At 33.5% G+C, this 27,510-nt stretch overlaps 4 protein-coding genes across 4 annotated transcripts; 3 read left to right on the forward strand and 1 right to left on the reverse strand.

The window, feature by feature from the left end:
• The first annotated feature begins 6,869 nt into the window (after nucleotides 1-6,869).
• LOC142531778 (RGS1-HXK1-interacting protein 1-like) lies at nucleotides 6,870-11,026 on the forward strand. The gene is made up of 9 exons (XM_075638031.1): nucleotides 6,870-7,217; nucleotides 8,284-8,350; nucleotides 8,459-8,536; nucleotides 8,681-8,733; nucleotides 9,065-9,148; nucleotides 9,423-9,475; nucleotides 9,584-9,648; nucleotides 9,805-9,863; nucleotides 10,726-11,026. The coding sequence occupies exons 1-9, from the start codon at nucleotides 6,978-6,980 to the stop codon at nucleotides 10,813-10,815; spliced, it is 789 nt and encodes a 262-aa protein (XP_075494146.1). The 5' UTR covers nucleotides 6,870-6,977; the 3' UTR covers nucleotides 10,816-11,026.
• Nucleotides 11,027-13,756: 2,730 nt separating this feature from the next.
• On the forward strand, nucleotides 13,757-16,142 carry LOC142530763 (heat shock cognate 70 kDa protein-like). The gene is made up of 2 exons (XM_075636574.1): nucleotides 13,757-14,011; nucleotides 14,303-16,142. The coding sequence occupies exons 1-2, from the start codon at nucleotides 13,795-13,797 to the stop codon at nucleotides 15,985-15,987; spliced, it is 1,902 nt and encodes a 633-aa protein (XP_075492689.1). The 5' UTR covers nucleotides 13,757-13,794; the 3' UTR covers nucleotides 15,988-16,142.
• A 327-nt stretch (nucleotides 16,143-16,469) lies between these two features.
• Nucleotides 16,470-24,435, reverse strand: LOC142530501 (LEAF RUST 10 DISEASE-RESISTANCE LOCUS RECEPTOR-LIKE PROTEIN KINASE-like 2.1). Its single transcript, XM_075636336.1, has 4 exons — nucleotides 24,424-24,435; nucleotides 23,418-24,101; nucleotides 18,050-18,207; nucleotides 16,470-17,823 (listed from the first exon to the last, which is right to left on the reverse strand). The coding sequence occupies exons 1-4, from the start codon at nucleotides 24,433-24,435 to the stop codon at nucleotides 16,683-16,685; spliced, it is 1,995 nt and encodes a 664-aa protein (XP_075492451.1). The 3' UTR covers nucleotides 16,470-16,682.
• LOC142531411 (rust resistance kinase Lr10-like) lies at nucleotides 24,288-26,665 on the forward strand. Its single transcript, XM_075637520.1, has 3 exons — nucleotides 24,288-25,206; nucleotides 25,286-25,315; nucleotides 25,405-26,665. Exons 1-3 carry the CDS (start codon nucleotides 24,504-24,506, stop codon nucleotides 26,508-26,510), a joined length of 1,839 nt encoding a protein of 612 aa, XP_075493635.1. The 5' UTR covers nucleotides 24,288-24,503; the 3' UTR covers nucleotides 26,511-26,665.
• The last annotated feature ends 845 nt before the right edge of the window (nucleotides 26,666-27,510 follow it).

Consider the following 27,510-nt stretch of genomic DNA (forward strand, 5'->3'; position numbering starts at 1 on the left):
ATGATATACAAATTGGTAATATTCCTACCCCAAAATTCGAAATTTGCTTGCAAGGCGTAGATTTAATTGGCTTGGCAATAAAGATTTCCATATGTACCTCTTATTCTAAAAAATCTTATGCTAATCAAAATTCCCCTACAATTATTAATTGTATTTGAGGAAGATTTCGGTTCTCACATCACAAATCTTTGTAATTGACTCGGCTCTTGATTAATAAAAGAAGGTGATGCTCTCCGATGGAAGTAGATCATTTACTATCGATTTACGTAAATCTCTTGTGCATTGTTTGTTTGGTCTGTTACTTTATTCTTATTTCTGTATGTTATTTATTACTGAAATTATTCAAAGTTCTACGAGAAGTTGAAAGTTCAGGTTTACACGAGGAAAGTCCCGACTTATACCTTTAAGAACCTAGACGTTAACATTGTGAGCAAACAATATATCATATATATTACTTCCTGGTTCACAACAAGCATTGGGTGTTCTTCTGGCGAATCTTTCGAATATTATACAAGTTTGAAATACCCAACAAGTGGCACCGTCCGTGGAAAACTAACAACACGATGGGTTCGATGAAGTACGATATTGAAAAATTAACATGGAAAAATGATTGCGGGTTGTAGAGGATCAAGATGCATGCTATCTTGATTCAACAAGGTCTGATGGGAGCACTAACTGCAGGAGATGAATCTTTAGGTTCTGAAAAGGAGAAGATCGAGACTGATGTGCCTGAGAAGGCACAAAGTGCAATTATACTATGTTTGGGAGATGAGTCTCTGTTAAAAGTTACTAAAGAGAAGTTCGCGGCTGCTATGTGATTGGAAGCTTGAGAACATTTACATGACCAAGTGACGCAATGAACCTGGGAACGCGGCATCGGCGTTGCTTTCAAATAAAATTCGAAAACAACAAGTCTCATGTTATAGAATTTAACCAAAAACCGGTATATTATTTCATGACGAAATTTTTTCTTACATCTCAAAGTACAAATCATAATCAAATATAAAAGCGAGAGCTAAAACTTATCATCCTAGGAACAACAGAATCAAATAATAGTAGCACTTCTAAATGTCTCCTTTTTCATCAGCCCAAGATTATGTATGCTCTTCCTCTTCGAGTTCCTTTTCATTCTTATCTGGAAAGGGAAATAAGGGGGTGAGTGTTTGAGAAAATACTCAGCATATGGGGGCCAAATGTACACTAGAATATCGAAATATACATATAATATGAGTTCAAATGTGAAATGTCGCAGAACATATCGCAACATGAATCAAAACATGAGACAAACAGAACCCGAAACAAGGCATCAAAACATATCAAAACAAGACACTGTTATTCATTTCTTTATTCATGGTATACTCATCAGTCCCTAATTGTTACTCCTCTAAGGGACGAGGCCATATATCGATTATTATAACTGGTGTGCTATCGTTGAGCCACCGAACTTAAATTTCTACTCTCTAAATAAAATGAATGTAATGGTGAGTATGGTCGAATCCACAGGGAACGAGAGATTTATTTATTTCGAGGAAAGACAATTAAAAAGGGGGGTTTGTTTGATAAAAACTAATAAAATATTAAAACTAATTTATCATGCAAGAATAAATAATTAATTAGATGAATAACTAATGAAATGTAAAATTTAATACTGCCAAGCTCGATTCAAGGGATTTCTACTATTCAATTGTATCACTGTTCATCGGCTAACATATTATTTATTCATCCAGTTACAAGTAATTAACCTTAGAATTATAATGATAGCCGCTAAAATCCTTGTATTTTCTGATTTAATTGACTAAATCAAGCATCTAGCCAAAACTTATTAATAATTAACTAGACACGATAGCGTTCCATATTAATTAAAAATAGCATTTTTGTTTTGCGAAAACAGTTAATCCTAAAATCTAACAACCGAGATAACTGCAATCGATAGATCCATTTTCGTTGATTTATTTAGATTAAATATGTTATGATAACACAACACACCCGATCTAGTGCTACTCATATACCAATTGTTCATGACAATTACGGATCATTGAATTCATGGATAGCAGTAGAAAATTATATATCGAATTAAATTGTCAGATTAATCAACATAAAACTTTCATATAATTAAATATAAATTAACAAATAGTTGAACAAAACACGAATATTGAATTGAAGTACAAAAAGCCTCACAATGATAAATTGAAATAGTAAAAAAATCTCCTGAATCAGAAATAAAACTTAGCCTAGAGTTGTGGAGAGAAGATGATAAATTCTTGTGCATTCTTCTTGTTCTTCGCGTTGTAGAGGGAAAGTGAGAATAAATAATTCTTCTTTGATTGTGTGTCTCTTTCTTTAGTACGTATAATGCTTATTGGGTCAAGGAGAAAAGCTCACCAAGATTAGGTAAAACCTAATGTACACAAAATCATATCAAAGATATAATACAGTTTTTATGGAATAAAACTCTATCTTATCTTTATTTATCCCAATAATAAAAATATCTCTCCAATTAATTTTCACAACTCAAATACCATAATTAGGAGTTTAAAATCTGGTATTATCTTTGTAATTTTGGACTTCAGATTTAGTTGTGCAGGAAGCTGAAGAATAATCACAAGGCGTGATCACGTCTTGTGGAAAGACCACTTCTGAATTTTTCTGCTACAAGTCTTCCACTAAGATCATATAGGGAACTTTAATTGTGATATAAAATCATTCTTTTTAGCCCAGATTTATCGCAAGAGCAAAAAACTTCCTTCATAATTAAATCATATAAAAATGTGTCAATTAAGCACGTTGTTAGTGGTAACAATGAGATATACAACAACAAAAATACAAACTATTATGAGCATATCAATAACCCAGCGTATCAGGGCCTTATCTTACATTAAATGTTTCAGAAATTTCCTTACCACTTTTAATTCGAATCACAATAGTGCATTTTCAAGATTTCATGGAATAATAGAGGAATCATGCAGAACGAACATATATATAATCAAAAGACATGAAACGAGTAGTGTATGATCGAGTTTTCAAAAGCAGAAACATCATTATTTTAAAACACATATATAAGTCCAATTACCTCGATCTCAAATTCATATGGTGGAAACTATTATGGATCATCTTCTATCATCAACTTCATGACATAACTTAAGAATTATATATCATAAAGAAATCCTTAATTATCCACAAGTACACAATACCCAATATATCCACTTGAAAGATGATTATTTTCAGCGCCCATCAGTCCTTATGCCACTACTCTAATTTAATAAAAAGAATGAGAAGATACTAGTATGGAAGAGAATAAGTTGGCGGTAAAAATTTGAAAAATTGAAATGAATTGGAATAGTATTAAGTAAATTCGGTGGCAATAAAATATATGGTTTATGGCATGTCTATGTGAAGACCCGAAATCTTGCAACAAGAAAACCTGTATATGTCATAGGAAATTTCAACTCATTTTGACACAACATTTTTTAGTTCCATGCAATCATAATCTTGAAAATTTGAATAATCATTTTCCCCTCATTATGACCATTTATCACCATTTTAATGACTAATTTAAACCACAATAAAGCAGCCATTAAAATACCCATATTAAAAGAAAACTAATGATAATTAAGAGGATGTTAATGATCATGAATAAGTGTTTTTAATATGAGGATAATAGTCATGAATAAGTATCATTAAGAGGATGTTCATGACCATGAATAATGACATTTAAGAGAGATAAATGACAATGAATGGAGTGACGATTCACCTTACCCTTGGAGACATATAAATAAAGACTTTGGTTTAGTGTAAAGTCACATAAAAAATCCTCCCAAATCACTCATAAGTCTCAACCACTTCAAGCAAAGAGGAGAGGCTGCATTCGGCCGTTGTAGTGATGTCAAAGTGCTGCCCAAATCGTGACTGAGGTGCTACCCAAGTGCTGCTTGTGTTTGACCCAAATTTTAGCCAAATATCGGTTAAGTTCGAATCGTACATTTGAACCAAGGGTAAGTGGGCTTTTGCTATATATTTCTTCGTAAGTGAGCTTTTGCTGTACTTTTATGTACACTTGTTCTTCATAAGTATGTCCACGTTGCACAAAAATAAATTATGTATATTTCTTGAAATTCGATCGACATATATTATTCTTTTGATTTGCTAAATGATATATGAAAGCATGTTTGAGAAAAATATTTTTGAAAGCATTGTTACGATTCATATTTGAAATGGTCAGGAAATTCCGACATTTAATTTGTTTGGCAGGATTTATATACTACACGAAAGGGAAAATGAAAGATTGACAATTTAATTAGGAGAAATTATTATCACATTCAAAGGAATTTATGAAAATGAGTTACAACTTTTAAATAATAATAATTTCATATTAAATAAAAAGAAACCAATTTGTAAACATGCTTTCTTTGTAAGCTAAGAAAAAAGAATGAAGATTGTAATATATTTAATATTGAATGTATAAAAATGTGCCTAGAACGTGGGTTTGTGGGAGGGATTAGGAATTTGGTAGGTCACGGTAATTTATGAATAAGTAGTAATTAGGCTTTAAAGATTGATTTGAAGACTAATCAATAATTTTAACACATGAGAAATCAATGATCTATTTTGATAATTTGACATAAAAATAAATATAGATTTGACAAACATAACCAATATATATTTTCCCAAGAGATAATATAATTTTCCTTATAATTTAGAAGGATATGAATTAAGATATAAATTTAAAATTTTCACTTTCTTTAGTGCAAGAATAAATATCTTAATCACTATCTAATATGAGAAATTAATATCATAATTGAAATGAATTTAAAAATGAGTTACAATTTTAAATATTAATAGTTTCACATTAATATTGAGATTAAGATAAATCATTAATGGAAAGTTAAAATATTGAATTAACTTAAAAATAATATGTTGTTTTGAAGATAGAACTTATTATAAAAATAAATCATTTATTACGTGTACTATGAGTGAAATATCACACCAAGTCCATGGAAAATCGAATCTATGTGAAACAACGGTTGTATTCATTCACGATTCGTAAAGAGAATAATACTGGTGACCAGATTGATTTCATAAAGATCTTGGATGATCTTGAAAACATAGAAGTCAAATTAGAGGAAAAAAGCTTTAATTCTCTTGAATGTTCTCCTCAAATTGTATGAGAATTTCAAAGATGCAATGCTATATTGGATACAGAGAGCATGTTAAATTTAAAATCGGGAATTTGCAAAACTTTATATATCATGTTTTGCTAATGGATGTTTTACTCTCATTAGGCAAACGAATTGAACTGATGCAGAGGAATTACCTATGGATTTAAAATTTGCAAGATCGATGAATCTTCCACCATACATGGATTTAGAATTTTTCAAGATCAATGAATCTCCCACCATATGTTCATTTGAACCAATGTCAACATTCCAAGGAATTTTTGAAGGGTGAGATAATGATAAATAACTCATATGTCATGTACCTGTCATATTCACCATAGGTTCATGAGGAGTTACAACACTGTATTTTCCCAACAACTTCAGAATATCGGCATATTGAGCTTGACTGAAGATTGGAGCATCACTTACTGATTCAGTTGGTGTGCCTACAGTCGCGTCACGATCAGCCATATTTGCATCAATTTGTGGCCTTCTATTCTTCACAACTTTATGAGGCATGCCTCTAACTGGGGCCTTAAAACACCTTATGACCAGGATGGTATCCTTTCAGCTTATAACAAGTAGTCTTTGTGTGACCATTCCAATGCCAATAGTCACATTTGATAACATCTTTCTGTTGCTGGTCCTTTCGGGTTTGATTAGAGAAAAACAAGGCAGCTGGGACATCTACAGAAGTCATAGATCGACGAGACTCTTCTTGGGAGATTATCGAAAAAGCTTGTCTGACAGTAGATAAGGGAGTCATCGTGAGAATTTGGCTTTGAATATGAAGATAACTCTCATTTAATCCCATCAGAATTTGAAGTAATTGCTGTCGCTGATCAAGTTCAAGGTATTTTCGTGCTGTTGCGCATTCGCAAGAAGGTATCAGAGAGGAATATTCATCCCATAATTGCTTCAATTTGTAGTAAGAGACTGAAATTGTACTATCTCTTTGTGTGAGCCTTCCGATTTCTCTACGCAAAGAAAAAATATATAAGCCGTTGGCTTTATCGTTATAAACATATATTCCGTTATCTACGAGAAATGACAGACTTAGGACTTTTGTATTCAAAAGATGCTAATCCAAGTATAATTGGTTATGCCGATACTGGATACTTATCTGATCCACACAAGGCACGTTCCCAAACTGGATATATATTTACTCGTGGCGTTCACATAAACAAACACTCGTAAAAACTTCATTAAATAATGCCGATATTATTGCACTACATGAAGCAAACCGTGGATATATGTAGTTAAAATCAATGATCCAACATATCCAAATCTCATGCGGATTATCATTTGACGAGAAGCCTGTGATACTATATGAAGATAATGCTGCATGTGTTGCTGAAATGAAAGAATGATACATAAAAAGCGACAGAACTAAACATATTCCTCCTAAGTTCTTCGCATTTACCAAGGAGCTTGAGAACAATAAATATATTGATGTTCGTCACATTCAATCAAGTGAAAACTCATGAGATCTCTTCACAAAGGCACTTCCTACGACAATATTCAGTGCACAATCTACGAAATTTGTGAAGAATTGTTCATGTCAACATGAGGGGGAGTTTACGTGCTGCACTCTTTTTCCCTTACTATGGTTTTTACCATAAATTTTTACTTTTTCATAACATATTAAAAATACTTTTGAATTTTTCTATTTTAATAATAAAAATGCTATTAATCACTATATCCGATCTCTACTCCGGTTCAACCCAAATCAGAAGACACCCGAGCCCAGCCCAGGATCGCACTACCAACCTAAACAAACGAAATCTTACACACCGCCCGCGAAACTCGAAGCTTTGGTACAGAATGGCAACAATCGCCGGCGAATCATCGGAAGGGAAGCCGGACGGTATTCCTCCGGCGGTGACCAGTCACAAAGTCTCAGAATTCATTGAGGAGAATATTCCGTGGATGGATTACGCTGTGCAGCAGGCACAAATTGCGCAGAAGACGGTCGAAAGGAGCGTAGAGGATGCAATCGATGTCACCAAATCGAGATTCGATCGCATTATCACAACCTCCTCTGCTCATTTCAACCAAACTATTGTAATGTTCTAAGTTTTCACTCTTTCTTCTGTTCGCTTTATGTTAGGTTGTAGGTGTTTCAGTGAATCAGTTGTTTCGTTGTAACCTTTGTTTAGCTAGTAAAATAAAGGAATGCGGAAACAAAAAACTTGCTCGCGTGTGTATCCCCATAAGCATAAACTCTGCTCAGAGGCTCTGAATACTTTTTTCTAATCTCTTGCGATGAATGCTAGTTCGCTCTATTTGATGTACAAATCATGAAGGAAGTCTCTATTTGTTTTCTATTGGAGAATAAGAATGCATTGCTATGTTTCTTGTTTTCATTTATTTGAATCATTTCTCTGCAATTTAAAATTTGCGATTGAACACAGCAATTTTTCTTTGAGCAGGGGGCAATCATCCCATTTTATTCTGCAACTTTTGTCCAGATATCACACCATTCTATGGATAGACTATATGTGGCTATGCCTTTCGTTTTTGTTGTGTTAGCACGACTGGGGACATGCATCGTAAGAAATTTCAGCTCAGATAAGAGATGTAATTGTGTGTAGAGTGTAGGTTTAATTATTTTGTCCATGTTCTCAAAAAATTCTCAGTACCAGTATTTTAGGACAAAAATGAATAAGTAAACCGTGTTTCACTAAATATCCATGGTAGGATTTCATTGATATTTTGTGTGCTAAAATGAACTTGTGTGCCTGGAAATCTTACTTGAGCATTGGGGAACTATGTCTTTTATTTTGGTCCCGGACCATAAAAGGTATTCCATGGATCTTAGTTTCTGGATTATACTGACCTTTTGTGGAGATTGTTAGTCTAATGCATGGTTTAGTATCCTCATTAATTTAACAAAAGCCTAAGGTTTCAGTATCAAGGCTTCTAAATACTTTATTTAATCCTCAACGACACTGCAGGAAAGCACATACTCATGCTAATACTCAAAGCATAAATCTTTAAAAGTTTTAGCTAGAGCATTAGCGGTTCCTGATCAATTGATTTATGATAGATTCTGACTATTTTCTGGCAAATGCTCGATTAAACAGATAAGGTTTATGTACTGTTTTGATTTGAAAGAATCTTGGTGCAGGATTCTTTGCAAAGTGTCAAGTCTGACTGTAGCGCCTATGAGGACATTGTTTTCGGGAAGATGAAAGGTCTGTTTGTGCTAATAATTCATGATATGTTGGTTCCTGTGATAATTTGACTTTCATTTTTTGGTCCTTTTGGTTTTTAAATTTTTCTATGACATTATTGTTTTGCAGAGGGCTTTCTTATTGCTTCTTCGCACCCGTTGATGGCCACAGGAGTTGGTATTGGTTTAGGATTACTGGGTCTGAAAAGTAAGTCATAAACGGTGGATAGGTTTACAAATGGATTTGCTAATGTAGTTGTGTCAAAGACTTCGATTAACCATTATTTTTCTGACTATTCAGTTGTAAAAAATTTAACTTTTTTGTTAAATTTTTTGTCATTGTTGTCAACAGGGACCAGACAATTCCTGTACTACAATTCATTGCGCCTCTTTGTCAACGAAGAGGTACCACAGCAACTATGGATTCCCTTGTATTTATGATATATCAAACCAACTATGTGAACAAAAATGTGAGTGGCCTAAAAAACAGTAAGATGGTATTTTGATTAAGCTATTGCACAATGTTTATTGAGTAGATATAGACACAAAAGCAGGTGAAAATAGTGTGATCTGGCAATGTAACATTGTGAAATAGATGAAAAAATTGTTAAGTTTCGGCTAAATTAGCTCGATCCACTTATATAGCAAAGAAAACTATTAATCATATTAAGTATCTGATTTTTGAGACTCTTGGATAATAAATGAATTAATGTTGTAAATGATGCTTCTGATCCAGGTATTGCTTTCTAGAGCGGATGTAAAGGTCAAGGAATTGCGGCAATCTATGGATCTTTTGAAGGTCGAAGCTGAAAAATTGGAGGTATTCTTTTTTGGATAACTTTGTATGACATCAACACCTGAAGCATTCTTCAGTTGTACTTAGTACGTACTGCTTTTCTAGAAAGGTTTACATCTTCCTGATACCATCCCTCTCCCTTGGCTTCCATTCACAAACATTAAATAAGAGTTGATATAGGGACGTTTAAGATTCAAACAGATAGTGAGAAATTTTTTAGTGTCATTGATTGTGAAATAAATAGTTGTGATTTTGACTCATCTGGACGTAGAAATGACATGTGCTCTTAATACATTAGAGAAAGGCAATGCAAGCAGAAGATGACTTATTACGAGGGAGAACAAAACTCAGGTTTTTTTTTGCTTTCAGTCTGTATCCTACATTCAAACTTCATTTATTAGGTATCTCATTAATCCTTTGATGACGCTTTCTGTTCAAAATTGTAATTTTTCTGTTCAGGCAGGCAGGAAAGCAAATACATACTGCCATCAACTCTGCTTATAAGATAGAAAGACAAGCAGGAGGTTTGTAAACTGTTTGCTCTCTCATTTTATGAAATATTTGTGTCTATGTTGGCCTGTGTCCATGGGAATGGTTTGCAGAGTTAATGATATGTCAAGCAATAACAGTTCTTTTTTCTTTCTCGATCAGATTGTTTGATATGATTTATGTTGTATCAGGTTTGAAGGATGTTCTTAGGGAGCTTCCTAGCAGAGAAGCATCTCGGTTTAGAACACAAGTAAGTCTTGTTCGCTATTTATCTGAAGGGGAATTATACATCTTGTAATATCCAAATCACAAAGATCTAGTTTCAAAATTTCTGTAGAGTAAAACCTTGGTCTTAATTTAGAAATTCCAAATCTATACGAGATCACTCTTTCAATATTGTCATAGAATTAATTATCAGCTTGTAATCTATTTCCGAGCGACTTTTGCTGTATTTTTCTTCATTATTGTGAATATTGAGCCAAAAACTTGCAATTCATAGCAAGTAAAAGCAGTCATCATCAACATCTTCAACAAGATGGATGCTAATGTTTGTTGGATGGCCCATCCGAATTGAGGCTAACAAAGTTTTTACCTCTTGGAATAGAGCATATCTGTGTTTTTTATGTGTTTTGTGGCCTTAATGTATCATTCTTCCCTCTTAAAGTAGAGGATTTTGACGAGAAGATATACTCAAATAGCCTAAATATGGCCTGGTTAAGCTTTTGAATCATAGTTTAAGCAAATGTTGCCCTACCTTGTGTCCTCGTTGAAGTTCATACAGAAATATTTTCCTACAAAACAAGCATTTACTCTTTAAGACATGTAGTAAGTATGTCATCATCTATTCTTTACTTTTACGGTAGAAATTTATGCCCGTGGCATGTGTTGAAGCCATACTGTTTACTGAAAATATGAAAATAATTTATTTTAGTTTTCAAGTTGTACTTTTAGGAGTTAAAGATTTCATCATTATTCACCTAATTAAGAAGGAAAAAATATCAGAACACTTGTTAAATGTGAGGAAACTCGAAGTTATTTTATGCACGCGTGTAACAAAACATTGCATTTTTGTTGTAACAAATATTCATGCTGACTACTTTTTGTGCTTTTAGGTTATGAACCTTGCTAAAGAGGCAAAACGAGAAAGGAATTCTCTGTTCAAAGAAGTTACAAAGATCAGCAATTATGGGATCTCAGTTTGAAACTTGCCTATCCTAATCCTCTTTCCATGGATATAAATCCATTACCATTTCTTGAATCTTCTAGATACCGGGTACAATAGTTCCTCTCTTTTAAATAAAAGTGGTTGCACAGCTTGTTTTTTCAAATATTTGGCAATGAGCATATACATTTGAAAGTCAGCAATTAAACTGTTACAGTGAACTGTTTTCTAAAAATGAGTGATGACTTCAACTCCTGTTTTGTGGCTTTTTATGTCATGTTATTTCCTACAATGTGCAGCACATATTTCTTGACATGATTTGTTAACAATCAAGACCGAGTTCTTAGTTCTGAACGTTCACTCGTTGCCATTGAATCATTTGAAGTCATCAGGATGTTAAAGAATGGAATTTATTACCTCATAATTATGAAAATGACATGGTTCAATGTGCAGATTTGGATTTCAAAATATGATAATATGATTTATCAAGAATCGAGAAGAAAATGAATTAGACCACTTCTTGATTTAATTATCATTCTTCGACATTGTTCTTCCTAATCCTGTGTGTGTGACATTGAATATTATAGCAAGTGTGATCCTGATAAATGTCTCGATTCCGCGAATTCTTTCCAATTCTGGGAGAGCATACATTCACACCCAATGTTTAACAAGAAGTGATTTTTTTTTCTTCAAATTACGACGATTTTGTTTTTATTGTGGGTTTTAACCTACACTTCTCCCACCAGAGAGGTTTATGCCACTGGTAGCCGTGACCGTTTAGCAAGTTATTTAAATATGAAATTTTAGGCAAAACATTAGGACCAAAGACGCCATCTCCTCCAGCTGCAAATATTATTCGTATACTAGTTGATCGTGATATGCGACGAGCAGAAATCATGATAAAAACGCGATCTTGAAAGAGGTAGCATTACATTTTCACAGACGTGGTAAACTATTAATTTTTGTATGGGATGCAACCTTTATAATAAATACTATATAGTGGCTGTAGATCTCCAAAAAAAAAAAGACGTACTTAGAGACGAAATTCAAGTTCACATTGCCCACCAGGACGTAAAAAGGGAAGACCGAGGAAAAGTTTAAATCGCCTGAATAACACATATAGCAAATAATTGACAATGGTTATGATAAATTTAGCAAATAAATGATAATGAGTATAAAATTATGATTTTTGCCATCGATATATCGTTCTTGCTCTATTTTGAAGAAAAATTCCATTTTGGAGCAAGACCAGTTAGTTTTTCATCTGCCGGAAGTAATATTTCTCATATCCCAACACCATTAGATTATGTTGATCCCTCATATTTTAATGGAAATTGTCATTTTTATGTGTTGATAATCCAAAAGCTAAAATTTGTGGAATAATTTTCATCCGATCTTAGTATCATTAAATCACGTAAATCTTCTTATTTTAATGAAAATTGTCAGGGCAACTGATTGTAAGCCGACTAGATAGATGCAAACAAGATGGCCCAGAAATTCGTTTTCAGTTCAGACCTAAATATATCAGCAGCCACCGCATTGCGGCTATGATCCATTCTGGTTTTGATTTATATTGCAATGAATGCTACGATACAGTGCTTCAACTCCCTTCCTTGCTGAAGTTTAAAGTAGATTACATCTGACTGTGTCTCTCAAAAACTTCAACTTCATGATGGGAAAGGATTTATTCACCTAAAGCTGTTATCTTTAAACTCATCTGATAACAGATTTCGTAATCTTTAATCGCTCTGCTGCAAGTGAAGTTATTTTTTTCGACATTCTTCATCCGATGTCTGAACAAATCAAGCTATGGGATCTAAGCCACTCCCACGAACCCGGGCTTTTAATCATTTCTATTTGTTTCTTGCACCACGCTTTATAAAGTTCCATCTGGTCCGCTCCCATGCAAGAAATCTGTATTTGAGCTTGTCTGAACCAGCTTGTGCTTGTGGAAGCTGTAAATCTTAAACCTTCTAGATTCTCCTGTTCTGATAATCCACCAATCAGTTTAGTGAAAATTGGGAGAAGGAGGTTATGGAATTGTCTATAAAGGAAAACTATCGAGTGAGATTTTGGTCGCGGTGAAGATCCTCAAGGATTCCCAAGGAAAGTTTTCAACAAACATAATTTTCATTACATAAAAGTCATTGTGTTTTACCAATACATGTATCATATTCATTTAATTAATATATAAAAATTTATTATACACATATACAAAAATAAGTAAGTGATATTCATTGTTTTTTTTAAATACAATTAAATAATATTCATTGTTAAATAAAATTCACGTTACAAACAAATATAACAATAGAATTAAATTTCATGAAAAACAAATAATAATATAATCAAATTTTAATAAATTGTCCTAGCAATGTATGTGATTATAGAGAATTATTAATTTATGCTATCGACAAGACCGTAGCTTTATACAAAGTCTTTTGATAAATTAATATCTTATTAATTTAGTACATTGGCTTGGTCGGCACCAACACAAAATATTAACTAAAGTGATTATTAATTTATTGAATATTAATTTATACAGATTTTACTGTAAATATCATAGGAGCCCACGAATGGTCGCAAAACAAATGTCTACAGTTAAAATGACATCCTACCTATGTGGGCACTACACTCACTTCATTTCAACGCGTAAGATATTGACACACATAAAATTTCAAAAAAAAAAGTGGGTCCTATATATGCATGGACAAATCTTGGTCATCCATCCTATTATGGGGACAATGCGCACATGGGTAGGAAGAAATAAACTGTAATATTGACCCTAACTCCCTCATATGATTTTTCATAAAACCAAACAAACAAGACAATAAAAAAAAAATTGTTCACAATTCAATTCGATCGCCTCTATTTTCCACCATTTCTATAATTATTTCTTGTTAATTTTGTTTTCAAAAGAAAAATAAAATAAAAATTCACGTTGACGTTGACTCGGTGTTTCTATTTCTTCCTCTTCACTCACATTTGAGTGTTCCTACATTGTCATCAACGACATACTATAATGGCTAGAAAAAATATTGAAGCTCCGGCAATTGGAATCGATTTGGGCACGACTTATTCATGCGTAGCCGTGTGGCGGCATGATCGTGCTGAGATCATACCCAATGATCAGGGCGATCGCACAACACCTTCTTATGTAGCTTTCAGTCCCGTCGAACGTCTCATCGGCGGAGCCGCCAAGAATCTTGCCGCCATGAACCCAACCAACACCATATTTGGTTAGATGTTCTTATTATTAACATTCCCGGTTTAATTTCTTGGTCAATCTGAATTTGTAGTTATGTGTTTTTGGGTTCCCGCTGACTTGCTCTTGTTTCTAATCATGTTAATGTATTTCTGTTCATCCGTAACTGATCAGTTCCGCTATAAAACTGAGGCTTCTGCTTCTTTTGGTTGATCAAAAGTCAAAATTACTTCATTATGATCTCTTCACCAGGAATGTAACGACCAAGTTTTACCCAGCTTTGGGTGGAACCATTTTCTGATTTTGTTACACAATTAATTCTCAGATGCTAAGAGGTTGATCGGTCGGAGATTCAGCGACTCTTTGGTCCAGAAGGATTTGAAACTCTGGCCTTTCAAGGTCATTTCCGGCCCTGATGATAAACCCATGATTGTGGTTACCTTCAAAGGTGAACAGAAGAAATTTGTGGCCGAAGAGATTTCATCAATGGTCCTCACCAAGATGAAAGAAACCGCGGAAGCTTTTCTTGGGTCGATAGTAAAAAAAGCAGTTATCACGGTACCTGCCTACTTCAACGATTCGCAGAGGCAAGCAACCAAGGATGCTGGAACCATTGCTGGGCTTAATGTCCTGCGTATCGTTGTTGAACCAACCGCTGCGGCCATTGCGTATGGTTTTGACAAAAAGTTTGATAGCTCTGGTAAAAAGAGTAATGTGCTTATTTTCGACCTCGGGGGTGGCACCTTTGACGTGTCTCTTCTCACTATGGAGAATAGCCTGTTTACCGTTATGGCCATTGCTGGTGACACCCACCTTGGAGGAGAGGATTTCGATGATAGAATGGTTAACCATTGTGTTCAAGAGTTCAAGAGAAAGCACAGGAAGGACATAGGTGACAATCCCCGAGCGTTGAGGAGGTTGAGGACATCGTGTGAGAGGGCAAAGAGGAATCTATCGTCTGCAACAGAAACAAACATCGGAATCGATTGTTTGTATGATGCAGTCGATTTTGACTACAATATAACTCGTGCAAAATTTGAGGAGCTTAACATGGATTTGTTCAAGAAATGCATTAAACATGTGGAGGAGTGTCTGAATGATGCCAAGATGGACAAGAATAGTATCCATGATGTGGTGCTAGTTGGCGGATCCACTAGAATTCCGAAGGTCCAACAAATGCTGCAAGATTTTTTTAATGGCAAGGAGTTGTGCAAGAGCATCCATCCTGACGAGGCCGTCGCTTCTGGTGCAGCGATTCAAGCAGCGTTATTAGCTGGCCAGGGCAATGCAGATGTTCAAGGCATACTGTTATGCGAAGTCACGCCTTTGTCACTTGGCGTACATGTCGAAGGAGGTGAAATGAGTGTGATAATACCAAGAAACACTGCTATTCCTACCAAGAAGGAGGAACAATTCATGACATGTGCAGACAACCAAAGCGTCGCGCTGATACAAGTGTTCGAGGGAGAAAGGGCGAGAACGGTGAATAACAATTTGTTGGGCAAATTCGAGCTCACTGGCATCCCACCAGCTGCGAGAGGCATCCCTAAATTAACCATCTGCTTTGATGTCGACGCAAATGGGATTCTGAATGTCTCTGCCGAAGATCAAACAACTGGAAATAAAAATAACATCACAATCATCAATGACAAAGGCAGGCTATCTACCGAAGAGATCGAGAGAATGCTGCGAGAAGCCAAGTTCTTTAAGGACGAAGATGAGCAGCATAAAAGGAGAGTTGAGGCCAAGAATGAGCTGGAGAATTATGTCTACAGTATGAGAAATAAAATTAAAAATGACAACAATTATGCTTTCAACTTGACATATTCAGACAAGAGAAAATTCGAAAATGCAGCTGAGCTTGCTAACGAGTGGTTGGAGAACAACCAAGACAGCGGAGAAGACCAGTTTAAGAATAAAATGAGAGAACTAGAGAACATCTGCAACCCCATAATTGCACAGATGTATTCGGGTAGCAGTACCGGTCCTAAGATTGACGAAGTTGATTAAGCTTCTTACTCCATACAATAGTAATACATTATAAGCTTAGTTTGATTTTGTTTGATATGTTTTTCGAACATTTATATTAAACAGATGAATTGAACTCTGTATTATATGTTCTTGTTTTTCTGATTTAAAAATATGATGATTATTTCAAATTTTAATAGTTGTGTGGGAGAGTAATTTAACATTAAAAAATATGGAGTTCGGGGTGTTTAGTCCACGTTTGATCCGCAACTTCACGTACACCACAATTTAGCAGCAGTTCAGATTCATCGTGCATATGGTTCTAAAAAATTGTTCACAAGAAGTGGTGCAAATTCAACAATTAAATCCATCTCTCTCCCTGCAGCCATTGGCAATCTGACATTTCTCATAGAAGAATGACACATCCATAAACATAGAGCAGAATTAGTCACATTTCATGGTCTGTTCCACCATCTTAATTTCTATAAGCTATATATGATAATGGAACCAAGGACAAAAGGATAAATGTCCAACTTAACGTCGACTTCGACTGTTGCAAAAGATCTTCACAAATGTCGAAAAAGACGATAATGATAAAACAGACAATTCATGCTTCACAATTTAGGATACAACAATCATTCTATTAGCAACAGCCAATTGTTGCTAGCACATCAGATGATTAAAACATACACAATATATGCATTATTATTCCCATATAGCTTAATATTATGTAACCTTTATAAGTCATGGCTAAGAGTAGATCCATCGCACAACAAGGCTGCGGAATCAGTTGAATATGTTTCCCATGTTTGGTCCTCATGTTGTGCCACCTTCTCATCAACTTCAGAAGGCTCAGGTGGGATTTGCAATAGTTCAACATCACTTTCAAGCATTTCCAGTACTTTACTCATCGAAGGTCGATCGTCTGGACTCAACTGTATGCACCACAACGCGACTATTGTCATCCTCCTTGTGATTTCTCCCATACTGTCATCATCAATATCATCAGTTTTCGCAATGTCTATATCTTTGCCTTTGTTTAAGCAATCATAAATCCAATGTGGAAAATACTGGGTACTGGAATTGTCATCATTTGTTGCCAAGCTCCTCTTGAGGCCAACCAGTTCCACCAGCAACATCCCAAAGCTATATACATCAGCCTTATAAGAGACCCCACCAATGCTTCTGTTGATCAGTTCAGGAGCCACATAACCTATAGTACCCCGAGCTGCAGTCAGAGTGACAATATTTTTTTCCGTGGAGTAAAATTTTGCAAGCCCAAAATCAGAGATTTTAGGATTGAAATTATCATCCAAAAGTATATTATGAGGCTTGATGTCAAAATACAGGATTTGGATATCACAACCCCGGTGCAAATACTCGATCCCTCGTGCCACTCCAACTGCAATCTCATACTTTCTATCCCAACTTAATGAACTACCTTTTGTTTTTTCACCATAGATATATTTCTCGAGTGAACCATTAGGCATGAAATCATATACAAGAGCACATTTCGACCTTTCTGCGCAATATCCAACAAGTTTAACCACATTAATATGATGAATCCTTCCCATGGTTGCAACTTCATTAATGAATTCTTGTCCATTTGTGCTGGGCTTGCTCAATACTTTTACCGCTGCAATATTGCCACTTCGAAGCTTTCCTTTGTAAACGGAACCATATCCTCCTTGGCCCAATTTTTCTCGAAATCCTCTCGTCATCTTCTTTATGTCGCTGTATGAGTATCTGATTGGCATGAGATTGTTGTCACTTTGCAAGAATCCTTCTATTAAATCAAACACCGACAAATGCCGCCTTCTGAATTTGTAGATTATGAGACCAATTAAGAAAGGCAGTCCTATAAGGATCCTCAACACCCTGGTATAGCCCTGCATGGAAAGATTAAAAGAAAAAATATTGAATTAAATTAGCATGGCAGAAATCATGACCTTTCCAAATCTTTGTGTTCGTCTCTTTTTTCTCATTATAGTTCTAACGTAATAACATGTCGTATTCTAAATATAGAAGTCGGATTTGTTTCACAGATTAAATATATTTCCTAAATTGACATAAAAAATGAAGTAAATAAATGGACATCCAAAACAAAAACTCACCGGTACAATACACAAGAATTATGATCGTCCCTGCGAGTGCACCAACATGCATGATTAACAAATCAAAAAGTAGGTTATTACAAGTGTAAGAAAGTAAATTAAATAATAGAAGAATCAAGAAGCTAAAAGAATTATTAAAAAAAAAAAGCTAAATATATCTTTGGAACTAATTCTTTTTAGAGAAAATAGCAAATTTTGATCAATCATGATTGAGTATATGTGATTTTGGTCCTTACGTTATTGTTATAGTCCATTATCTTTATTTTTTTCAAATTTATTATTATTTTGTTATGTGGCGCTGAATGACTCTGATTTGTCTAGCATTTGATAATCATTTTAATGTAAAAATAACTAAAATTGCAAAACAAAATACCAAAATTGTTAAAAAAAAGAAATATGAAGGACTAAAACTCAAATCTGGTAGCACATCGTAAAATATCGGACGAAAAAAGAACATTTTCCTTCTTTTTAACTCATATCCAATAATTAAAGATTTACTTAAATTATAATGTCCAAAAAAAAAGACCAATTATAATTTAACATAGAAAAAAAGACTTTCATATTTGAATATATATGTATATTCAAATACGAAATAGTTAGGAGGGGCATAACTTAGACTTGTACAATAAACCAGTGAAAGAATTCTTACGAACAAGCGTTTCATAATATCGCGGCTTGTGCCCTTCATAACCTGCATTTTCTCCGGGATAAAGAAGAACCAAGTGAAAAAAAAAGAAGCATTAATGTGAAGACCAAACATTTTTTACATGTAATATTCAAATAAGCCATCATATTCAAGAAGTTAAAGGACCAAATTAAGTTGAATAAACATGTAGTTGTAACATCCCATTAAAAGTGTGAATAATGGACTTAAGATGAGATAAATGACCATTATAACAACATTTCAACTCACCACTTTGGAGACTATAAATAAGTGGCTTTAGATTAAGGAAAATCATACATATCAAAGCACAAAAGACTCCAAAGGGGCGAACGTTTGCTTCACTTTCTTCAAAGTTTCAAGTCTAAGTTATATCCGAACGTTGTTCGAATTCAAGCGATGTTCTAGTCATTTCGAGCCTATTATCTTCACATTTTAATTCGAGAAAGATCAAGTAAGTGAATTTTTGCTTTTGTATATCTAAAGTTTGACATATTTGTTATCTGTAAGAGGTTATATATATATGTACTAGAAATAATGCATGTGCGTTGCACGTGAGAAACATATGTTGAATTAATTAAAATTTGAAATAAAATTAGTTAACTCAACAAAATATCATGATAATAGTATTGTAAATTTTGACAATTCGTGTTATTAGCATATGTAATTAATTTGGAAAAAAACATATTTTTTTAATTTTAAAAAAAGATTTGGACTACTAAATTTTTTCTCATATCTTGTTTATCATATTGTTTTCTTTTGTTATTTATCATATTATCTCAATAATGCATATATTTTATTATAATATTCAGTTATTACAATTTTTTTTGACAATCAATGATGTGCAATTTTTTATTTACAATGTTATTTGATTATTATTCTCTTTCATATAAATTGACAACAATTTCTATGGATGTTTTTACTTTCCTAGTCACCTTTAATTTATTAGACACTTATACTTGATGATGATAACATATAGACTAGACATTATTATTAGGGGTGAGCAAAATTTTGGTTAAACCGAATTAACCGACCGAATCGAGTCAATTCGAAAATTCGGTTCGGTTATTTCGGAAATTCGGTTTTCAAATTAAAAAAAATTCAGTTATATCGGTTAATTCGGTTCAGTAACAGTTTTCAAAATTTTGAAATTGCTAACCGAATTAACCGATATAATAAATACTACTATTTAATAAATTTTTATTATTTATCGATTTTAATATATTTTTTAATTTTTAATTTTAAAATCAGCCCTAATTCTAAAGAAAAATTTGTGATGTATGTGATTTTATGTTTTTATGCATTTGTGTAGACTGTAGTGTTCAAAAAAATTACATATATAATTAAATTAAATCGTAATATTTTTTTAAAACTAATCGGTTAATTCGGTCACCAACCGAATTAACCGATTTTAATTCGTCACGGTTTTCTGAAAATTAATTCGATCGGTTCGGTTATTACTAAATATTTCGGTTCGATCCGATTATGACTAATTCGGTTCGGTTGGTAACAGAACCGACCGAATGCTCACCCCTAATTATTATAACAATCTATCATCGCATAAAATGTATTGATGGATTGATTTAAAAAAATATTGATTAAATGTTGTCATTTGTTTGCAATTTATAATAATAATATTTTTGACAATAAATAATCTTTTTATTGACTCTTATGACACTTATTTTAATATTTCATGTTAACTCTTAAGTATAATTAGCACAATCAAATTACTAATGTCATATTGGTATTACCTCCAGAAAAATAATATATTTAATTTTTATAATTGTTTAAATATCTTAACGGGAACATTTGTATACCCTTATCTTGAGAAAAATTCATCGCATTTATAAAATTTGAACGGTAAATATAACTTTATAGTATACATTTAATTTGGAAACTGAATTCATTATATGACAAACACTTTTTTCATTTCTATTTTTTTGTGTAACCCAAAAGAGTTAATATTTTTTCTCTTTTATCTTCTCCAACTCACTGTAAAAAGTTATAAAAAATATTTATATCTAGAAAATATTTTTATTTATTGTTTTTTTTGTCTATATATTTTGTTATACGTGAATATATATTTAACTTCATTGTCTTAATTGTCATTTATCTTTACTATATAATTTGTGTATATTGAAGATTAATAAGTTCATTTTGTAGTTTTTTATTACCTGGACTTAGATTGATATATTAATATGTGATATACATAGACATAAGAATTTTCAAATTCAATTTATTCACAATGATTTTTCATAACAAAGGCCAACTCAAAATAATAAAAATTAGGATTCATAATTATTTTAAATATGATATAAAAATAATATGTGAAAACTTTTTTTGACATTTTAGTTGCAAAATACAGTGATAAATGCATGTTGGTGCACTATTTCATTGTGGCAATTATAACTTTATTTAAATATCTTATTTCTCACTCAAGGATCAAAATTTGTTTATTTCTTATTTTAATAATCGACAAATCCAATATTTCATTTAAATGTTTTTGTTAATAATATTTACATGAGTTTTATTGTATATTTATCCAATTTGAAGGGGATAAATTATAATTCAATATATAATAATATTTGAAAACTGTAGAATGCTTCTAAATTTAAAAATCGAGTAATATTAAAGGGATCAATTCAAAACTAAAAGTTGATGCAACATGTTTCTTCTAGCTTTACAATCGAATAATATAGGATCACGTGTTTTTTGCTTTACCAAAAGCTATAACTGATGGTAACTATGTAAGTCAAATTTTTAAATCATACAACAGCTCAAGCGCCTACCCATCGTGGACAATTATTGTACCAAACAATCAATCTCCTAATAATTGCACCAATTGCAATCAATGAAATCATAGTCGTGATCTTGGCTCTGATACCAATTGTAGGCTCAAGCGTTTACTGTTTTATCAAAACCTATAGGTTATGGTAATAGTGCAAATCAAATATTTTAAATAGTACAATAGCTCAAGCACAACATTTCAATTACTTGAGTATATGTGATTTTGGTTCTTATGTTATTGTTATAGTCCATTATCTTTATTTTTTTCAAATTTATTATTATTTTGTTATGTGGTGCTGAATGACTCCGATGTGTGTAACTTTTGGTAATCATTTTAATATAAAAATGACTAAAATTGCAAAACGAAATACCAAAATGGTTACAAAAAAAGAAATATGAAGGACTAAAACTCAAATCTAGTAGCACACCGTAAAATATCGGATAAAAAAAGAACATTTTCCTTCTTTTTAACTCATATCCAAAAATTAAAGATTTACTTAAATTATAATGTCCAAAAAAGACCGATTATAATTTGACATAGAAAAAAAGACTTTCATATATATTCAAATACGAAATAGTTAGGAGGGGCATAACTTAGATATGTACAATAAACCAGTGAAAGAATTCTTACGAACAAGCGTTTCATCATATCGCGGCTTTTGTCTTTCATAACCTTTATTTTCTCCAAGATAAAGAAGAACCAAGTGAAAAAATGTGAAGACCAAACATTTTTTACATGTAATATTCAAATAAGCCATCATATTCAAGAAGTTAAAGGACCAAATTAAGTTGAATAAACATGTAGTTGTAACATCCCATTAAAAGTGTGAATAATGGACTTAAGATGAGATAAATGACCATTATAACAACATTTCAACTCACCACTTTGGAGACTATAAATAAGTGGCTTTAGATTAAGGAAAATCATACATATCAAGCACAAAAGACTCCAAATGGGCAAACGTTTGATTCACTTTCTTCAAAGTTTCATCGAAGTCATAGTCATGAAGTGTGGAACTATAACGTTCGAAAAACCAACCTACGTAAATCGCATGCATGCAAAATTATTTTAATTGCTTAATTGTTTTATTTAATTGCTTATAAATGCTATCATGATATTTATTATATGATTAATTGTATGATTGCATTATTGAATGATAATATGACATGATTACATGAAATTAAAGACTTTACCTGAATATTCGATAATATGCAGTGGAATAGAGACCGGGGACGACCAAGACAAGAATATGTTTTTTTCATTAAATAATGGCAAGGCTTCCTAATATGATTAAAAATGATTTAATTTTCTTAAAAATGTTGGAGTTCGAATTATTTTACAAATCAAGCTCGATTTCTCTCGGGAAGCCGGTTTTGGGCAAACAAGGAATTTTAAAATATCAAAAATATTATTTTATGGAAACTAATTTTATAAAATTTTATGTTTTAATTAAATAAGTGTTATTGAGCTCAATTTAATTAATTTAAGTAGGCTCAATTACCCTTAAGTTTGCAAGCCCAAAACCAAAGCCCATTAACATGTTAATTTATTTATAAATAAGTGTCATGGGTCTTTTATCACCACAATTCCTTCACCATCAGCAGCCGAAAACACCCTCACAAGAATTTCGAAATATTTGGAGGAAGAAAAGGCTTGTGTTCTTCGTCGTCCGGTCGTCCAACGTCACACCTTCGCCAACGATCGTATATTCGAGCCTTATAAACGCAAAGGCACGTTCCTAAACTCTTTTAAACATCATACAAATCATATTATACATGATTTAATTGTTTATATGTGAAAAATATAGTTGTTTTATATCTTTTACGGTAAAACATTTATTTTCAAAAATACGATGCTTTCAAGTTTGTTTTAAAAACGTTTTTGAATCCAACGAGTACGCTGCCAAAACATGATAAAATAGACATGCGGCGTTGATTCCATCAAACCAACAATATCCCCCTGCATTGCACTCACAGAATAGAACAGACCATGAAAGTTCAAATCCATACACCAAAGAGTCGTGGATTTTCGAAAGAGAGAGATCATTTTTTGCAATGAATGGCAGTGACGTCATTACAACGAGGTCTATTCTACACATATCCCAACTTGGATCATTTAAATCCATGTATCCTGCTTTTATATGTGTGTGACGAGACGTATTGGAGGACAAAGAGACGCACTGACTTGTTTCAATGAAGAGAGGATCATTCGGCGGAAATGAACAGCTCAAAAAAGTCACAGGCCTTACCATCCCAGACTCATACAACTTCCCTTCCGTGTATCTATCGATGCTCACCACATACGCAGGATAACCATAAGAATTCACGAGTTTCTTCCATTTCGGAGAATACGTAGGAAACGAGCAAGAGTCGTTATTTTTAATGGAAGGATCCACAAGGCGGATGGTGTAGTTTCGGTAATTGATTGCTCGGACATGGTATTTGTATTGGTCTATATATACTGAAGCAGTGGTGTTGTTTTCGCATGATAATTCGTAACTGCGATCAGGATTACCACAGTGCTTGGGATCATCTTTCAAACGAAAGGGGTAGCTGATAACACGGATATTCCCACACGCAGAAGGGTTGCAAGACTTGTATTAGTTTACTTGTCATTTTCCTCGATGACTTGACTCGGTCGACATGGCCCCTTGTACTTCTTTTTCCACAATGACCGAAAGTTCAAAGACTGACTTTTAGTTGATAGAATAATGACTTTTTCTCCGAAATGTTTCATTTTTATTTCATCGCTCATTATATTATTTTCATTGATAATTTTGGTGGGGAAATCTCAGAAGAAATAATAACATGTTTAACAAAATTTTGGACAATTCAAATACGCTTGCACTCAATTTCCACAATGGTTTCTATCGAAGAAACTGCAAAGCCGTGAATTTGGGATTATTGCAAATAGACTAGCTTGACCATTGACTTGAGATCTTGATTGTATAAAATTACATGTTAGAAGCCAACCTTGTCAATTGTGATCGGTCAAGATGGCCCCTGTATTCGGTGTTTTTGCATTTTTGTTGATTTTGTTTGCAGGGCTCGGCGTCCGCTCAGATGATTGTACACCGGCCAGTTGCTCTCGTCATGGTCCAAAAGTTCGATTTCCCTTCCGACTAAAACCTCGACAGCCACATTATTGTGGGTATAATCCAGGTTTCGATTTATATTGCAACGAACGCAATGAGACTATGCTTCAACTGCCTTCCTCCGAGAAGTTTGTGGTAGTAGATATTGACTATGCTGATCAAATAGTCGGACTTACTAGTACTACCAGAGGATGTTACCCTCAAAACCACCAATTTTTTTTGAACTTATCTGCCTCCTCTTTCCAATTGTCCCCATACTCTTTATCGTCCTACCCATCACCGCGAGATTACGTTATGTTGAATTGCTCTGCTACAGATGACTCTTTCTTGGAGAATTTATACAATTGTATAAACAAATCAACCTATAGAATCTATGTCATTCCCTCTTTCTATCCATTTGATTCTTTTCTTTTTGTTTCTTGTACCAAGCTTTATAAAGTTAAAGATGTTCCATTTCTGGATAGGGGTATTAGACGTCTCTCCTTAAATTGGCCTGAACCAGCTTGTGGCTCTTGTGAATCTCAAGGAAAAACATGCAGTTTGAATAATAATAATACAAGAGGCCATCAATTACTGTGTAGCAATGAACCTACGCAAAAGCAAGGTGTATGTATGTTACTCATCCTACCTTCTACATCATTTGGCTACCGAAACTCATCCCTTTTCTCTCCTGTTTGCAACAGGCAATGTGCTGAAGAGATTACTGATTTCAGGTGAACGAATTATTTATTTCTTTTGATTATTTGTCAACAAATTATTTCGATATTGTTTAAAATCAGATATATTGCTAATAATTCTCCAGGTGAAATCTTGGGATCTTTTCTCTTTGTGCTGACATTGGCATATCTCTATCGTCTTTATGGGTCAATTAGAAAGAATAAAAAGCATCAAATGAAGATTGAAAGTTTCTTGGAAGATTACAAAGCTCTTAAACCTACTAGATTTTCGTATGCTGATGTGAAGAAGATCACCAATGAGTTTAGTGAAAAGTTGGGAGAAGGAAGCTATGGAATTGTTTACAAAGGAAAACTTTCAAGTGAGATTTATGTCGCTGTAAAGGTTCTCAACAATTCCCACGGAAATGGTGAGGAGTTCATCAATGAAGTGGGTACGATAGGAAGAATCCACCATGTCAATGTGGTCCGGTTGGTGGGATATTGTGCTGACGGATTCAGAAGAGCTCTTGTTTATGAATTCCTACCGAATGATTCACTAGAAAAGTTCATCTTCTTGGAGGGACCTAAGAGAAGCCCGCTCTCTCGGGAAAAGATACAAGATATTGCTCTTGGAGTAGCCAAAGGGATCGAATATCTTCATCAGGGTTGTGACCAACAAATCCTTCATTTTGATATCAAGCCAAATAACATCTTGTTAGACCACAACTTCAACCCAAAGATCTGTGATTTTGGTCTTGCAAAACTCTGTTCCAAGGAACAAAGTGCTGTTTCGATGACTGTTGCCAGGGGAACGATGGGCTACATAGCACCTGAGGTGCTGTCGAGAACATTTGGTAGAGTGTCCTATAAATCAGATGTTTATAGCTTCGGAATGCTATTGCTTGAAATGGTTGTAGGGAGGAAGAATGTTGATCATACGGTAAATACAAGTCAAGTGTGCTTTCCTAAATGGATTTATGATAAATTGAATCGAGAAGAGATATCGGTGCATATTGAGGAAGAAGATGATGAATCTAAGATAGCAAGAAAGCTAACGATTGTAGGACTGTTGTGTATTCAGTGGTATCCAAATGATCGTCCTTCTATGAAAACCGTGGTGCAAATGTTGGAAGGAGATGGAAACAACCTTACCATACCACCAAATCCATTTCCAGCTACTATTACTCCAAACTCTATTGCAAGAATGCCCGGAAGACATCATCAGACAGAGTTGGAGATTATATCAGAATAATCAAAGCCGTTTGTTTTGGGGGAAAAAGTCATGGATAGTAATGGAGGATATTATCTTGTCTTTCTGTTTTGGTTTTTTCTTTGGTTGTTTTAAATCGTGGAGAATATTTGTTTTTCATTTGTACGATTCTTCATGAGTTTGATGAACGTTGCAGTGGTATCATTATTGATGGTCAAAAAATATTCTAACCGTTTGTCCATATCTATTTAAAATCCACAACAGTTTTCATTAGTAAACAAACCTCAAGCTTCCAAAAGATTGCCTGCTATGTATTGAAAAATTTCACTTGTTTGTATAAGTAAACCTCCAGCTTCCACCTTTACAGCCTCCAAGCCATGGCCCCTTCTCTTTGTTTTCTTAACTATTAAGCCCATCAAAATATTGTTTTTGTTAGATAGCGGCCCAGAATCTTCGGCCCGAACTCATTCAAATTTTGATAATCAAGAGGCTCGTTATTGTTTGTAATTATCCCAAGACAGCGTACATTGGACCTTGGCCGAGGAAGGATGGCATCCCAACAACGTTTTTGTCTCACCAGAGACTAGACATTTTGAGAACACGATTTTTAATTAAGTAATTAATATTCCACTTGTTCGATGTTCGAAGTGTTATTTATATAATTAATGATTAAAATTAATATGTATTAACGTTTGAATTAGAAAATAATAAAATAAAAAAAAAGTTGGTGTCCTCAAAAAACAGTTTTTATCAGCCTCTCAACTATTATAAAATAGTAGAGATATATAGTAAATGTGCTCTAGGGGCTCGGTTATGATTTATTTTAACTATCGTCTATTATTTAACTTTGACATGTATTTTTATATCATTTATAAAATCTTATATTCTTTAATACATATTTGTAACACACAATTTAAATTATTTTAATTTCTTACTTAAAAATAATTGTTGCTAATTCTTGCCAAATATCTATATATATATATATATATACACACACACACACAAATAGAGTTTTTGCCATATTTGAAATGTTCTCGCCAAA

Source organism: Primulina tabacum, chromosome 17 (assembly GCF_025594145.1).
Source record: "Primulina tabacum isolate GXHZ01 chromosome 17, ASM2559414v2, whole genome shotgun sequence".
Classification (NCBI taxonomy): Eukaryota; Viridiplantae; Streptophyta; class Magnoliopsida; order Lamiales; family Gesneriaceae; genus Primulina; species Primulina tabacum.

Coding starts and splice junctions, on each gene's coding strand:
- LOC142531411 (XM_075637520.1), top strand. CDS start 24,504: ATGGCCCCTGTATTCGGTGTTTTTGCATTTTTGTTGATTTTGTTTGCA. Junction 25,207..25,285: donor TGAACCTACGCAAAAGCAAG/GTGTATGTATGT, acceptor TGTTTGCAACAG/GCAATGTGCTGAAGAGATTA. Junction 25,316..25,404: donor GAAGAGATTACTGATTTCAG/GTGAACGAATTA, acceptor ATAATTCTCCAG/GTGAAATCTTGGGATCTTTT.
- LOC142531778 (XM_075638031.1), top strand. CDS start 6,978: ATGGCAACAATCGCCGGCGAATCATCGGAAGGGAAGCCGGACGGTATT. Junction 8,734..9,064: donor GCCTCTTTGTCAACGAAGAG/GTACCACAGCAA, acceptor CTTCTGATCCAG/GTATTGCTTTCTAGAGCGGA. Junction 9,476..9,583: donor CGAGGGAGAACAAAACTCAG/GTTTTTTTTTGC, acceptor TTTTCTGTTCAG/GCAGGCAGGAAAGCAAATAC.
- LOC142530501 (XM_075636336.1), bottom strand. Junction 18,208..23,417: donor CCGCATGTCTATTTTATCAT/GTTTTGGCAGCG, acceptor AGATATATTTAG/CTTTTTTTTTTTAATAATTC. Junction 17,824..18,049: donor TATTGTACCGGTGAGTTTTT/GTTTTGGATGTC, acceptor GGGCTATACCAG/GGTGTTGAGGATCCTTATAG.
- LOC142530763 (XM_075636574.1), top strand. CDS start 13,795: ATGGCTAGAAAAAATATTGAAGCTCCGGCAATTGGAATCGATTTGGGC. Junction 14,012..14,302: donor CCCAACCAACACCATATTTG/GTTAGATGTTCT, acceptor ATTAATTCTCAG/ATGCTAAGAGGTTGATCGGT.